The sequence below is a fragment of the Gambusia affinis genome, linkage group LG06 (genome assembly GCF_019740435.1).
Source record: "Gambusia affinis linkage group LG06, SWU_Gaff_1.0, whole genome shotgun sequence".
Classification (NCBI taxonomy): domain Eukaryota; kingdom Metazoa; phylum Chordata; class Actinopteri; order Cyprinodontiformes; family Poeciliidae; genus Gambusia; species Gambusia affinis.
The window spans coordinates 1575330-1591508 of NC_057873.1; the positions used below are offsets into that span (position 1 = coordinate 1575330).

Below are 16179 nucleotides of genomic sequence, written 5' to 3' on the forward strand. Positions count from 1 at the left end.
GTAGGCCTATATATAGATTACTCACTTTGATCTGTTCTGAAAACTGTCAGATTTGGATGTGGGCGAGGTTAGTGTGAATTTGGTGTGTGTGGGCGGGGTTAGTGTAAAGGGGGCGGGGCTTCCCGGTCCGGTCAGCAACCCAGACCGTGAAGCAACCAGAGGAAAGGAGAGCGGTTGCTTGGTAGGTGAGCAACCTGAGAAAACTGATCCTTCATATCACTTTGACTCACTTTTAGTGTAAACAGGAAAATCATTTATCTTCTTAAAAGGCAGCAAAACATGAAATTGATTCAGGAAATTGTTTTTCTTGTACATATTTATTCTTTTGCAGTTCATGTTATAGAGGGATTATCTTAATCCCTCTATACTTTTCATTGATCAAGCAGTGATACAGGTTGAGATTCAATTATTTTTTGATTGTTTATTCAAGCCGTTCTTTTGTATTATTAAACTGGAATTATTAAATTATTAAACTGGATAATAATTTTAATTTGTTGGATTTTCTCTGATCCACACAGAATCAAACTTATACTACATGCGTTAATTAGTGGCTTCCATTTAAAATTAAATCTAAACAGCAACAGAACATTTAGACGGTTTCTGCATTTAAATCCACGACCTGAGCTGTTTTTGAATAAAAACCTCTGCGTGTTTCTGCTGAAGAATCAACAGCTCCTGGAAAACGACTCCAGCACTTTGAGCTGCGCTGAATTTACCGGAGAAAGCGGTGCAAGTGTTCATTAAAGCAGGTAAGACACCTGAGCAGCGCGACTCAGAGCTGGTGGCGAGAGAAAGAGACGACAGGACGGGAGCTGTGAGGTTTGGTGCGTGTTTGTGGGTTTCCACAGGAGGAGGAGGAGGAGGAGAAAGGTGGGCGAGGATGGATAGCAGCGAGAAGAGAAAGGACAGCAGCACCCTCATTGGCATGGAAACGACCTCTGAGATCAACTACGGCAGTATCACCAAGGTATCCGCTTTCCAGGAAGTTCAAACAACATCCAGAAGCTGTAGTTCCTCACGGTGTCCTGCTCGAGTCCCTGCTTTTTACGTTGGACATCATTTTATCCTAAAAGCTGAACTTAAAGTTTTTGTCAGGCTAACACATCGGGGGCAGCTGCGTTCAGAAGGACGACGATTCATTCTCACTAAAACAGAAGAATAATTTGTCTCGTGAAAAGCTTTGCAGAACTTCCTGGTTCCTGAGTCCTGCTCAGGGCTTATCGATTATCCAAACGAAATCCTAAATATTCTGCCTGATTAGAAATTAAAGCTATTGCTGGAAGCTAATTCATAACTCAGTGTATTTTTTTTACACTGAAGCCCTTTCAGCTACAGGGCTGTAGGAAAATCTAAACACGGGAAATGTTTAAATTGTGTTCGGCTTCCAGCAGGAAGTGAACCAGTAAACCTACTTATAAATGTGCTCATAAGTTTACATACCCTGGTGGAATTTTTAATTTTTTGACAATTTTTCATCAAGTAGAATCTAATAAAAACTTTCTACATAGTTCCTACAAGTCTGATCTGGATGTGATCTGCACCATCTTAGTAGGCAAGTAGTATTACACGGAGGAGGGTGTAGAACTCAAAACTTATTTTGGAGTAATACTTGTATGTTGTTTATAAGTTAGACAGGGACGACCCTGGAGCTGGTTCAAACCTTGTGGCTTGTTTATTGTTGTCATAGCAACTCCATAGCAACTGTCGTAACTGTTAGTGCCTACCAAGATGGCTGTCACCTACAAAGTTGACGTCACATGAGAACCGTGTGTTGAAGAGGGAGTCTGCTGTTCAAAATGGCCGTCGGTGTGTAGAATATCCCTCCCTACAGACCTTACAGCTCTTCTCACCAGCTTGTCCAGAAGCTTAAATTCCTGGTCTGTGAGCTGCTTTTGTAGTTGTCTTGTTTTCCTCATGACTCATAAACCAGAAACGTTTCTGCGTGTAGGACTGGATGAAAGATACAAGTGTCTGTCGGGAGCCCAGTAACTCGTTTGTGTCGACAGGAATCCACTTTCTGTGACCAAAACCACCAGGGTATGTAAACTTTTGATCAGGGTCATTCAGGTAGTTTCTGTTGTCCTTATCATTCAACGACCGAACACAGTAGTTAGACAATAAATGTCTCGACCCAACCACTAAGTGAAAGGAACAGTTTTGTGTTGTCCTTTACATTCTCTGAAAAATGGCCAAAAAAGTCAAAAATAGAGAAACTAGACAACAGTGGGCCTTTATTCACCGGGGTTAGGAACCACAACCACCAAGCACCTCCACCCAAGAGTAGCGATGACTATTTTAAACCCCACCTATAAAATGTGCATAAAGTAAAGATGCTCAAGGAAGTAAAGTCTTTTGAAATGCCTTGTTGTTGAAAATATGCTTTAGATAAAATAGAATTGCATATTTTAATGTTCCAGAGACTAAGAACGGATATTCTGTCAACAGTGCCTGTGTTTTAAATATTAAATTGCTGCTATTTCTTAGTATTGTCACAACTACGCCCTTCACTGTCAAATTGTTGTTTAAATATTTCTAACGACTATTTTTGTCTGGCTTACTGTGTGCTGCTGGTCAGCCTTGTGAAAGACGACTTGATCTCAATGGGTTTTAATCTGGTTAAATAAAAGTTTAATAAAAATAATAAAACCAAAGGCACATTTTAGGAAATGTAATTATTATACTAAAAGTATAACCTAGTTCAGGTTGGAAGAGTCTAAGTATTGAAGTTTTTAAACTGGACAAGTTAAAGATGCTCCAGGAAGTGAAAAATTAGGTGGAATGGGTCAAATTGGTAACAACAATCGGAAGCCAACTTCAGCTCCGTATAAAACGATCTTTCTTCTTGATGTCACAGCATTCTCTTTTAAAAACACTCATGTCAATGGATCTAACGCGTCATTTACAAATGCTCTACGTCAGCCATTGTTCTTGATAAAGTTTCCTTTAAAGAAAAAAGCATGAGTCGAGGGTGACCAACCTAGAGACGCTAGTTGTTAGCCTGACAGTCGACATCCTCTCAGCCTTTCCAAAGTTTACTGACGTGTCTTCTCTTCTCATCGGGCAGCGCCGGCCGCTCAACTGCCGGTGCCAGACTACCAATCAGAGCAGCAGCTTCGGAATGGGTACATCCTCCTGCAACAACGGAGTAGTCACAGCTGGCTGCACGATAGTCTTAATTTTGACCATAACACCACAGCAGAGATGTTTCTGAACTTTTAGATGCATTCCTGGTCCAACACACTTGAATCAGACAAATGGTTGATGACCAGGCCTCTGGACAACTTGCTCACTTGCCAAGGAGGTGATTCAGCCTTTCGGTTCAGGTGTGTTGGAGCAGGGATGGCGATTCATTCACCCTGAATCACACCTTCTCTCAGGTGTTGACTGCCAGTTAGACCCACAATGATTAACCTGTTACTGACTAAAAACTCTATTGATTTTAATTTTATGATTTAGTCAAAGCTTGGAATATCAAGAAAGTCTGAGATGTAAGTATCTAAAATGCAAAGATCAAACGAATTTGAGCTCCGTACCTCCATTTCAGCCTTTGTTTCTGTTTCTTTTAAAAGATTCATATGGTTAAAGTTCATTATTGAAAGCATCATGTGACTTATCAAAGTAGGGTTAGCGTAGCTTAGCATTAAGCTTGGAACTGGAGGAAAACTGGTCACTCCGAGTGAGGCTCAGAGGCTTTCTCCTTTCTGATGAGGTGCAGGGCACTCTGGGTAAATACTACCACAACAAACATGCTGGAAACATCCAGGAGGGACTCAGAGTAGAGCCGCTGCTCCTTCACATCGAGAGGAGCCAGTTGAGGCTCAGGCATCTGGTCAGGATGCCTCCTGGACGCCTCCCTGGTGAGGTGTTCATGTCCCACCGGGAGGAGGCCCCGGGGAAGACGCAGGACACGCTGGTGGGACGATGTCTCTCTGCTGGCCTGGGAACGCCTTGGGATTCCTGGAGGAGCTGGAAGAAGAGACTGGAGAGGGAAGACTGGGCCTCCCTTCTGAAGCTGCTACCCCTGCGACCCGACCAGGATAAGAGGAAGAAAATGGATAGATGGATGGATGGACAAACATGCTAACTTTGGGTTAGCGGGAGAAATAGTCAAAGACCACAAGCTATTTTCGCTAAAATCTGATGCCTCCATCTTGTTTCCATCTAGTGAAGAAGGAAGTTGCTCTCAGCGTCTTCAGAGGTTTTTGTGTGGTTTCCTTCAGTGGTTCTTGGTGCAGCGCCCCCACAGGCCAGGAGGGGAACAGGTTGGTTTGACTCAGAACCACAGCAGCTGCAGGTGGAGCAGATGATGGAGTTCTGGTTCCAGTTGAACCGGACTATCTGGTGGTTGTTACATTTAGCAGTCCCTCCAGATTTTTGACATCCTGTGATTATAAAAATGATATTTTTCTTGTGTTATTGCATGATTTTAAATTCGTTGTAAATTTCTCAAAAAAAAAAAAGTCAAAAATAGTGGGTTTAAGTGACTCTCACCTCCAGGTGGCAGTATTTCATACTACAATGCTGCCTCACACTTACTTGATGTCAGTGTATTGTCTGTGATCGTTATGGCATGTAATAGAAAATCTAATTTACAGAATATTCTTCTTGTTTTCCAGAAAGCAGCGACTTGGGACAGGAACGTGTTCAGCAACGGAAAGACTCGAATTGGTGAGATGGATTTTACTGAAGCCCTTTACTGGAATTTATGTTAAGTATCATTTAGCAACTTTTTATTGGAAAAAAATAGAGAGATTAATTTCAGTATTAATGATTAAAATATTGTAAATCAGCTTACAGTTGAAGTTCTACAGCTTTATGTTGTTAGTAAAACATTAATTTGTTCATAAAGAAGGAATTAGGAAAATCTTTTTCCATCTGCATGAGTAAAGTTTTGAGTGCTGCTTTCCGATTGGTCAGATTTTGTCCTGGTGTGGGAGGAGCTTCGGGGTGCTAATGAGAACGGCCCAGGTGATGGCGCCATCCAGAGGAAGTGGAGGGAACAGTTTCTGAGCAGACTGAAACAAGTAGGCCTGCTGCAGGAGCACGTGAGCAAAACAAACACACCTGAGAGTGAAGTCAAACCCAAACAGAGCGACGTGTCAGTGAAACGGCTGCCTCTGATTGGCTGTGAGGAGAAATGTGATGCCTGAATGTAAACAGTTCAAGAAACAGAAAGGCCATAAATGTTTGTAAAGAGAGGTATCCAGGTCCAAGCCCACATCATGAGGCCTCCACCACCATGGCGGCGTTCTGTTTCTTGCTGTGTCAAACATTCACTTGTCCCTGTGTGTCCTGTAGAGTTTCTGTGGGGTTGGTGGGATCAGCATCACTCTGATGGTTCTGTCCTGTTGTCCACAGAGGGTGGTCTCCCAGATCAGGAGGAAGATCCACTTCATCCTCCTCAGCGCCCCCTGGAGGATCCTCTGTTACTACGCTGAGGAGATCAGTCTCAGAGCGCCCCTCCAGGTAAAACCCTCCCATGCAGCTGTCACACCTCTAGTGGACGTCCTCTCAGCGTGTCCTCCGTCCTCCTGCAGGTGGTCACCATTCCAATCACCAACTGGTCCGAACACTTCCTGTCCAAGCTGTCCCTTCCTAGTCCACTGTCCCAGGACGTCCCCAACCCACCACCTGACTACTACACCTGTCAGTTCAGGGCCAACAAGCTGGAGAGGTCTGCAGCGTCTCCGTCCTCAGTCTGGGACCAGACTAGTTTCTGCTGCAGCATCACCTGTCCTCTGTCTGCAGGTTCCTGGGAAGTGACAACAAAGAGACATTTTTTAAGACCACCCAGAGACACAAAGTGGTGAGTTCAGGCACTATTTGTTTTTCTTGGGAAAAAAATCCTCTTTTACTGAGATTTGAAAAATACAAAGTGCAACATTTTGCTGACTTTCTTAGAGAAGGTGTTAAAGGTAATTTGGTGGAATGCCGTATCATCATATGCAGATGATATTTAACTGAGCCTGAAGTTACTAGATGATTACCTTACTGTCTCATTCAGATGGTATTTCAGATCAAACCATCCACAGAATAAGTTAAATTCAAGCTGAAGTAGCATTGAATGCTCCTCGCCGCTCTGCATCTTTCCGGCATAATGGCGACCACATGAGTTCCGGTACCACCAACCCGTTCCTGTTGTCAACGCTCTCATGCCATTTTCACACTGGTTTAATAGGCGACGCAATTACTGAATCTTCAAAACAGTCTTCAGTTCAGTTCAGTTTGAGTCCAGCAGTCTTTAAGACAGGCTGAAAACTGACTTTCCACACAGGGAGTTGTTGTCACTTCCTGTTTGGTGGTGTATAAATGGTGAGGACATCCTGTAGGTTTTTGAGCTTTCACCAATGTGTGCAGCAGTGCTCCATGATGGTTCCTCTGGACTTTCTATGGATGCTCTAAATTTGTAAAAGTAATTAACTAAATATTCCTGTTCTGGAAGGTGGTTTGGTCCAAAATGGCCAACTTTCTGTTTGATTTGGACCACGGCTCCAAGAGACTTTGTAGTTGGTTCTGACATGACAATAGTACCAAATTACATAATTCTATGTCAAAGCATGGTACGGGGCTCATTTAAAAGAAAAACTGATTCCAGGGCGCGCTGAGGAGGAATTAAGCCAAACCCACCAAAAGCTGGACTGCATTCCTGTTGGGGGTGGATTAGAATCGATCAAGTTTGGTTCAGCTCTCCCTTGTGAAAGTTAGTGTTTTGTTTTGGCAAGTATGCAAAGTTCAGTGCTTAGCTTCCCCCCCTAAACATGCTCAAAAAGTTGAGATTTTGATAACTTTTTATCCCCCATCCCTTAACTGCACACTGACCAAAAATGATGCTGATAGCTCAAAATCCCTAGGAGGAGTTTGTTAAAGTTCATGTTGAGTAAGCAAGAAAATTGGCCAAAAATTGCCCTGTGACCCAAAATGGGTCACAGGGCCCTAAAATATACAGGAGTCCTGTATATTTTAGGGCATAAATTATACATGCCCTAAAATAAAGTCCCCAAGAGACTATTTTTTTCTAGAGTTGGGAGGTGTCTACTTATGTACCAAGTTTCAGATTTATGCAATGTACAGTTTGTTCACTTTAAATAATTAAAAAATATTTTCAATTTCAATTAGTTGTGTTTTGTTTAATAAATCAAAATAAGCTGTTTTTCTCATAAAACATTAAATACTGAGAGGCTGGTGTCCGTCATCTTCATCATAAAACGTTTCTGTGTCTCTGCAGCTGTATGAGATCCTGGCCAGAACTCCGTACGGTTGTGTGAACCGGGGCGAGGTGGGCATCGACCGTCTGATCAGTGAGGCAGTCTTCACGGCAGCGTACCCTCTGCATGAGGTCTGAACCGGACATTGCTACACGTTTAAAACGGCTTAAAGGAACCTTTTCAATGTCAGCTCTGTTTGCAGGGGGGCTACAGGATGCCGGACGAGCCAGTGCCCCCCGAGTCTCTGGGACCGAGGCAGATCCTGAATGAGTACTGGTCCAAGTGGTCCTGCTGGAGGCGCTACCAACCTCTGGACCACATCAGGGAGTATTTTGGGGAAAAGATAGCTCTCTACTTTGCATGGATCGGTAATTCATGTCTTGTTTAAATTATCCAGTCCAGATTGTCTTTCCCTGTCATCCAGATTTTGCTGTAATCCGTTAAACCGTCTAAATTAACAGTCCTCTGGTCTTTCTGGCAGACTTGAGGGTTCTTAGAGGTTTTCAGTGGATTTTAGCAACTTTCTGTAGGAGGAGGAGTTCCTCAGCGTGGCTCTCAGTAATCTATTCACTTTAAGTGGAAAACAAAACGGCACCACTTTAAATGATTTGAATCAATTCTCTCCTCAGAAGGCAGATTTAACCCAGAGTTCATGACCTTCATCCTCCTCAGTGTTAAGTCTGTGGGTGTCTGCAGGTTTCTACACTGCCTGGCTGCTGCCTGCATCTCTGATTGGGACTGTGATCTTCCTGTTGGGTTTTGTGCTTGTGATCTCCGACGTCCCAGCGTAAGAACACATTGTTATTGTTCAGGCTTTATGTTTTTGTAACAATCCCATTTCCTGTGGTGAAAATGATTCCCCACCCAAACTAAAGCCTGGATAGTTTCTGCAGAAGATGTTTTCTGTACCTGCAGGAAGGAGTTGTGTGAGAGCAAAGACACTTTCATCATGTGTCCTCTCTGCGACATCTGCGCCCCCTGGAACTATTCCAGCATCTGCTTCACCTATAAGGTACCTGTGAGCCATCCTGCTTTCAGTCGGTCCAAACTGGCCGAAACAGTGAAGGGGTCAGTTGTTGTCAGAACTAAGAGTTTTCATTTCTTAGCGGCGTTTTTAGTGACTTTAATCAGGGTTGGGTTTTCAACATTCGCCTGGGTTTCCTTAGATAAAAAAACTTTTAAAACTAAACTGAATAATAAACTTAATGAACTGTTTGATAAATAAGATCAACTGAAATTGTTTATTGAATTAAATTGACTTTTCTTGTCGTGTTGTGAAGAGGAGTTAAATAAATTAACTAAACTGAACTGCTTTGAACTGGAGGCAGGCCAGGTTTGTCTCCTCCAGCCAGTCAATCATTCCCAGGACGGTAACGTCCAACACGCCTGATCTGATGTTTCTAACGCAGCTCGGTGTTCATGCTTTATGCGACTCAAACTCTGTGATTTCCCAGCGGTTCCAGTGTTGCTCCCCCTCAGCGTGTCCTTCGTGTCTCTGCAGGCGGGTCTCCTGTTTGATAACTGGGGGACAGTGTTTCTCAGTTTCTTCATGTCTTTGTGGGCCGTCACCTTCCTGGAGTACTGGAAGAGAACTTGTTCGTATCTTTCCCACCGCTGGGACTGCACTGACTTGGAGGACATTGAGGTTAGACGCCGTGACGCCTGGCTCTAAAATGGTTCCTCTTTCCAGAAGCTTCTGTAAGTCCTTTGGTTCCCCGAACAGGAGCGTCCGCGTCCAGAGTTCTCAGCCATGGCGCCGATGACCACGAGGAACCCAATCACTGGAGCTGAGGAACCTTACTTTCCTGAGAATAAACGCTTCAACAGAACCATGACTGGATGCATGGTCATCATTCTCATGGTGACTCTCCTCATCTTCAGCGTAATCCTAATAATAATGGTGTTGTCTTAATTAGTACAGCAAAATCATTTGCTAACGATAAAGACGATTGTTTCTCACATCTTCATCTCCTTCCAGTTACGACTGGGCTGAGACTCAGTCATCTGATTTTCCTAAATGTTAAAGTTACATAAATTGGATGGCTATTGTCAAAAACATTTGATGTGACATAAATTTAATCCAAGTCATGAAAATGGAAACAATTTTATGAAAATAATCGGTTTAAAAAGCTCAAAAACAACGGCCATCTTGAATGGGAAATGTGAAAAACCTACAATCTGTGGAGTGAGGATGCAAATATTTATGCTAGGATGTTAAGTTGAAAGAGTTTTACGGTACGATCCTGCGTAGTACCGAATAAAGGTGAGAATGAGAGGAGAACCTGACGTTCCTGTGTGCAGGTTGCAGTGGTCCTGATGTTCCTGATCGCCATTATTTTGTACCGGACCATCATCAGCGTCGTCATCTACAAGTCAGCCATCTACAAGTCAGCTAGAACCAACACTTTCTTCGGCATATCTGTGAGTCCAAGAACTGCGGCGTTCCTTCAGATGTTCTCACAATCTGTACAGAAAGTGCAGATTCCCGAGTACGCTGCCATGAGGGACACCTTGTGTTCTGATCCTGGTTTCTGCTCTCAGGCCGTGACGATAGCCAGTCTTTCAGGGTCAGTGTTGAACCTGCTTGTTATCCTCATGCTGTCCAGGATTTACACCACGCTGGCTGACTTCCTCACACGCTGGGGTGAGTCTCTGCTCTCGGATGTAGAGTCTTTATCTACTGACAGTTTAAAGAATCCAGCAGCAGCAGAAACAGAGCATTGAATATCCTACTGAACCAACGTAAAGAGCTGTGAATATCGTAGCCACTCCTTTCTGCTTTAACAGGATTTAATGATTAAAGTAGCTGATGAAATTAATTTTTCAAAGTGAGCAGTTATCAGGTGTTCATGTGCTGGAAACCTCATCATCTTCATCATCTTCATCATCTTCATCATCTTCATGCCTGTGTGTTTGTTGCCATTCAGAGATGCATCGCACTCAAACCAAATATGAAGACATGTTCATCCTCAAAGTTTTCATATTCCAGTTTGTGAACTTCTACTCAACTCCAGTCTACATCGCCTTCTTCAAAGGCAGGTGAGAGCTGCTCCAGCAAATCACGACAGGCCTCTAAGCTTCTTCAATGTAACATTTTTACCAAGCGGTTCTGGTTCTAATCATAAAGGTGTTTGATCGTCTCCAAAGATTTGGCTTGTGTTTGTCGTTGTCTCTTCAGGTTCGTTGGTTACCCTGGAATGTACAACACTCTGTTTGGGATCCGCAACGAAGCTGTGAGTTTGTCATTGTTAATGTTTGAAAGAAAGACAAATATTTCCTTATTGAGGAAATAATCTTTCAAGGGGCAGCCTGCAAATGTCATGTTAGGGGTTGAATCCACTTTCAGATGCTTGAATAAAATCTTCAAGCATCCTGAGGTTCTTGAGGACGGATGGATCAGAACTTCATTCACAGGTGTTCATCTGATTAGACTTCCTGTGGAGGGTTTCATTTGGAGGCTTTCCAGGCACATCCCACTGGGTTAAGACTCTCGGACTGATCCAGAACTTTCTATGAATGCTTATGCCTTGTTTCCACTAACCGTTACAGCATGGGTCAATGCAGTTAGCTGCTTCCTGGTTCAGCCCGTTTAGAAAAGCATTTGCAGCGTCAGTTGGACTCTTACTGGGCATGCGGGGTTAAACCCAAATCCATAAAGTTGCATCATTCTAGTGCGATGATGGATGTGATGTTTGACGTCTCTCTGTCCCCCAATCAATAGACGGTGTTGTGTTGTGTTGTGTGACACCAGGAGATCCTCCAAACTGGACCGTACCGTTGTCATGTCAACAGAAATGGGCTCAGGGGTACTGCAGTATGGACCAATGGAAACAGACACACTAGTGAACCACACTGACCTGAGCCGTACCACTCAGTGGAGATCCTCCGACTGAATGTTGCTGGAGTAAAGCTGCATTCACACTGCAGCACAAAGTGACCCAACTCAGATGTTTTTGCCTTAATGCAACATGTATTTGACCTTTTTATGAGGTCCGATGGGTATCCAGTATTTTCAAATGTGACCTGAATCCTAACGGCCAGGTCCTGAACATCAACGATTCTCCAAAACGTCACTCCTCTGTGTCCTGATACTCACAAATGGAAAGAAAAACAACAACCATGGTGGACAATAACCAGGATTAAGTTAATGTGGCTCCGTTGGACAACAACTTCAAAACTCATAAGATGTGCTCCGCCGTTAGCATCCATGTTTACTGGCGCAGATCCTGAGCACTACTTGTTTATGGTGGTTGGCAAAACACTCTATGTCTGATGTTATTGCGCCCTCTGCTGGCATGTGAGGCACTTTCAGGTCTGCAGTGTGAATGTAGCCTCAGTGATGTCTGGGTTTCACTCCTGGACATTTTGAACCTGCTGATTGTTGCATCATAACTCATATGGACAAAAAGCTCCAACAGTTGGATTTTTCCAGAGGCAGTCAGTATAAATGAAGAAGATGATGTTCTTTTTGTGTTGCAGTGTGGAGTCGGCGGGTGTCTTATTGACTTGGCTCAGGAGCTGCTGATCATCATGGTGGGAAAACAGATCATCAACAACATCGAGGAGTTCGTCTCCCCGTAAATGACACACAGCCACACAGACACCATCAATAAAAATGTCATCAGTCCTCTGCTGGTCAAGGCTGACAGAGGAATTTAAGTCCAAGTTTAGTTTAGTTAGCAGTGCCACAGAGGAGCTAAGCTAAACCTCTGGTATCTAAAACAGCTTGTAAGTGAGAAGTGAGGTTAAAGCGTTTGTGCAGTGAGAAATACTGGTGCCAAAATTTAAACCAGTTTAAAAATAGTAGAGTAATTCCCGACGAAGAACAAATCCAGCTTGAGGTATTGTCTTGATGTGGTGACATCTTTTCTCTTCCTCTGGCAGGCAGACTTAAACCCAAATGTCTAACTAGGTATCATTACCAGTGTGATGACAAATGTTACTCATTAATATTTGTCTTGATTGTTGCAAGCAGTAACATTTTTCTTTCTCCCAGTCAATGGACTTTGTTGTGTCACTCTAACTGCACCATCGTCCTCTGGACCTTCAACCGAAGGGGGCTCAGGAATGGTGCAGTACGGGTCCTTTGAGTAGGCCAATTTTAACATAGAAACAGACAAACTAGCAGAGCAAACTACACCGACCCATGCAATACCACTCATTGGAAGCGAGGCAGGAGATACAAGACGGGATATCATCTGCAGAATAATGGGAAATGGAGGGAAACATAATCCACTGCTAAGGAGGCCAAGAGCTGCACACTGGGGAACATCTTAATGAAATGTTAAAGTTCAGAGCTCTTCTTTTCTGACAGAAACTCAGCGATCCAGAACTAGCATCCACTGCATCACTGAGGCTGAACAGCGGGTGCAAACACAGAGGTCCCTCAGTGGGCAGAATTACAAACTGGGATTTGATGTGGGCAGACACAGGCTGGCCTGCTGGTGGGTGGTGGGCCAGAGGGGCCGGAGGGGCCGAAGGGGCCAGAGGGGCAAGAGGGGCCGAAGGGGCCACAGGTGCAAGAGGGGCCGGAGGGGCCAGAGGGGCAAGAGGGGCCAGAGGGGCCGAAGGGGTCAGAGGGGCCAGAGGGGCCGAATGGGCCAGAGAGGCCAGAGGGGCAAGAGGGGCCAGAGGAGCCGAAGGGGCCAGAGGGGCCAGAGGGGCCGAAGGGGCCAGAGAGGCCAGAGGGGCCGAAGGGGCCAGAGGGGCCAGAGGGGCCGAAGGGGCCAGAGGGGCCGAATGGGCCAGAGAGGCCAGAGGGGCAAGAGGGGCCAGAGGAGCCAGAGAGGCCGAAGGGGCCAGAGGGGCCGAAGGGGCCAGAGAGGCCAGAGGGGCCGAAGGGGCCAGAGAGGCCAGAGGGGCCGAAGGGGCCAGAGGGGCCGAATGGGCCAGAGAGGCCAGAGGGGCCGAATGGGCCAGAGAGGCCAGAGGGGCAAGAGGGGCCAGAGGAGCCAGAGAGGCCGAAGGGGCCAGAGGGGCCAGAGGAGCCGAAGGGGCCAGAGAGGCCAGAGGAGCCGAAGGGGCCAGAGAGGCCAGAGGGGCCGAATGGGCCAGAGAGGCCAGAGGGGCAAGAGGGGCCAGAGGAGCCAGAGAGGCCGAAGGGGCCAGAGGGGCCAGAGGAGCCGAAGGGGCCAGAGAGGCCAGAGGAGCCGAAGGGGCCAGAGAGGCCAGAGGGGCCGAAGGGGCCAGAGAGGCCAGAGGGGCAAGAGGGGCCAGAGGAGCCAGAGAGGCCGAAGGGGCCAGAGGGGCCAGAGGAGCCGAAGGGGCCAGAGAGGCCAGAGGAGCCGAAGGGGCCAGAGAGGCCAGAGGGGCCGAAGGGGCCAGAGAGGCCAGAGAGGCCAGAGGGGCCGAAGGGGCCGAAGGGGCCAGAGAGGCCAGAGGGGCCGAAGGGGCCAGAGGGGCAAGAGGGGCCAGAGGGGCAAGAGGGGCCAGAGGGGCCAGAGAGGCCGAAGGGGCCAGAGAGGCCAGAGGGGCCGAAGGGGCCAGAGAGGCCAGAGAGGCCAGAGGGGCCGAAGGGGCCGAAGGGGCCAGAGAGGCCAGAGGGGCCGAAGGGGCCAGAGGGGCAAGAGGGGCCAGAGGGGCCAGAGAGGCCGAAGGGGCCAGAGGGGCAAGAGGGGCCAAAGGGGCCAGAGGGGCCACAAAGCAAACTGGGGATACAATGCAGTAGCTTATCACAATCAGCTTGAGAATGACTGGGTATACTGTGAAGCTTCAAGGTCCTTTGGATTTGATAAAGCACAATACAAGTAAAAACTATGTGCTAATGTCACCCTTTTTCAAGACGATTTGGACATTTTTTACGTCCTACTTACTCCAATAATGGAGAAATTGGAAGAGTATTGATTTGATAACTTTACAGAGACTTTATGTAAATGAAGTTCCAAAAGAGTCTGACAGCTTTTAGACTAAACTGCAAGGCGTATGAAGCAGAAGGTTTCTTGTTTTGGCAGGAAGGTTAAGGTGTGGTGGCAGAAAAACAAACTGCAACCTCTCCTGACGAACAAGACAGGGGAGGGGACTCAGACGATGATGAAGGTTTCTCCTTGGGAGGCAGATTACGACCTGCTGGTCTGTGAGGGACTCTTCGGTGAATATCTGGAGATGGGTAACCAAAGCCTCTGTTTGCTCCAAAATAAAAGAATCCTCCAGGACTGTGGGTTGTTTCTGAAATGTAGTGCTGCTCTTCTCAGTGCTTCAGTTTGGTTTCATCACCATCTTCGTGGCGGCGTGTCCTCTCGCTCCTCTCTTCGCTCTCATGAACAACTGGGTGGAAATCCGTTTGGACGCTCAGAAGTTTGTGACTCAATACCGCCGCCCGGTGGTGGAGCGAGCTCAGGACATCGGCATCTGGTTTCACATCCTGCAGTTCATCACACACATAGCCGTCATCAGCAACGTGAGTCTCCATCCTGATCAGGAGCAGCTTTCCTGAGAGATGAAAAAAACTTTCCCAAAATTTGTTTCCAGGCTTTTCTCATTGCCTTCACCTCGTCCTTTGTGCCTCGGCTGTACTACCGTTTCACCAGAAACAGCACCCTGAGTGGCTTCGTTAACTTCACCCTGGCAACAGCCACAGAGACCCACATCCAGCAGGGCCACAACATCTCTTGCAGGTAATGGCATGAAGTTCATGTAGAGAGAAAAACAAAGGTCCAGAAACAGCATTCATCTCATCCATCCATCCAGCACTGTTTTCCTCCTAATGGTTGCAGGTTTCAATCTTGATGTCGGTTTTTATCGTCTTCTGCAGGTATCGAGGCATAAGGGATGAGAAAGGTGACTACCTGCCGGAGTTCTATGAACTCCTCGTTGTACGACTTAGCTTTGTCATCGTCTTTGAGGTCAGTGTTTCTCAAAATCTATACATTTCATGGACCTTCACTTGTGAAGCTTTGAGTAGAGGGAGACATCCATGAGATGTGAGTGAAAGAAGATGTTGCATGTCTGGGTTTGATTATGTGTGTTTCACCATCTTTGTACCTCAGCATGTGGTCTTTTTCATCAACCGACTAATCGACTTGATAGTTCCTGATATCCCTGAAGACGTGGAGCTTAAGATGAAGAGGGAGCACTACATGGCTAAACAGGCGCTGGCTGAGAATAAGGTCCAACATTTACTGTTTGAGCTTTATTTCCTTTAAGTTAGACTGTGTGTTTGGCAGGGATATGTTTAGACACTGTTTGTTGTTTACCTCCAGGCTTTGGGGAAAACCTCTATTCCAAATGAAAAGGACATTGTGTTAGGCGACATCCAACATCATGGATCCAGAGGCCTACTGCAATGGAATGACAGACGACCAACGACTGTGAAGAAAGTCACAGAAAAACGGAATTCCAGCAAGCAGCTGGAAGCCCGACTGCATCAGAACTGAAGGCTCTGAGTCCAGTTCATGTGGAGGATTTACAACCTGGACAATGGGCTTTTCTTTATGGATCTTCTGGATGTTTACTGGATTAAATAAAATAATCCATCTTTCCAACTTGTCATAGAACAGTGTGCCAGTGGAGAAGTTGTATCGTCTGAAACTGGAATCAAAGACCTGTGAGATTTTGAATAACTCTCCTCAGAACCTTGACCGACCCAGAACTGGAAGCTTCTCAGGAACGTCCTCAAACAGAGAGGCTTGAAGAAGAATCACTGAAAATGAAAATGATCCAAGTCTCTGCTGTTAGAGAGGACTAATGCCTGTTCTTTAACTAGCTTTTGTTGAGCAATTGAGCAAAGGTTTGTGATATTTTATAATATTTTGGAAATAATTTTGGAGATGCTTCTGTTATTGCATTAAACTACTGATATTAACATTGTTTTTCTCAGAATTTTTCAGTTTGCAGTTATATGGGTCATTGATCTATAAATAAAAACTCTAGTGTCAATTAAAGTCTTTGGATAGTGAACCTATAGAACAGCCGACGCTCTGGAAGTTGGTATATTACTGGACTGGACTTAGCATATTAGCCACGGTAGCTGATGACG

The 16179-nt window shown here is 45.7% G+C and overlaps 1 protein-coding gene across 3 annotated transcripts; it reads left to right on the forward strand.

The window, feature by feature from the left end:
• The first annotated feature begins 113 nt into the window (after nt 1-113).
• Nucleotides 114-16005, forward strand: LOC122832766 (anoctamin-7-like). 3 transcript variants are annotated; one of them, XM_044119837.1, is made up of 25 exons: nt 114-185; nt 664-749; nt 849-967; nt 4617-4668; nt 4918-5045; nt 5359-5466; nt 5538-5674; nt 5749-5806; nt 7226-7336; nt 7408-7573; nt 7902-7992; nt 8121-8217; nt 8707-8850; nt 8929-9066; nt 9507-9626; nt 9747-9849; nt 10133-10244; nt 10384-10438; nt 11685-11782; nt 14156-14310; nt 14396-14601; nt 14673-14818; nt 14956-15046; nt 15191-15310; nt 15404-16005. In XM_044119837.1, the coding sequence occupies exons 3-25, from the start codon at nt 881-883 to the stop codon at nt 15575-15577; spliced, it is 2697 nt and encodes an 898-aa protein (XP_043975772.1). In that variant the 5' UTR covers nt 114-185; nt 664-749; nt 849-880; the 3' UTR covers nt 15578-16005. The 3 variants fall into 3 exon arrangements, with proteins under 3 accessions (XP_043975772.1, XP_043975775.1, XP_043975774.1); XM_044119840.1 differs by having other exon boundaries at nt 4918-5024; XM_044119839.1 differs by having other exon boundaries at nt 119-181.
• Nucleotides 16006-16179: the final 174 nt, after the last annotated feature.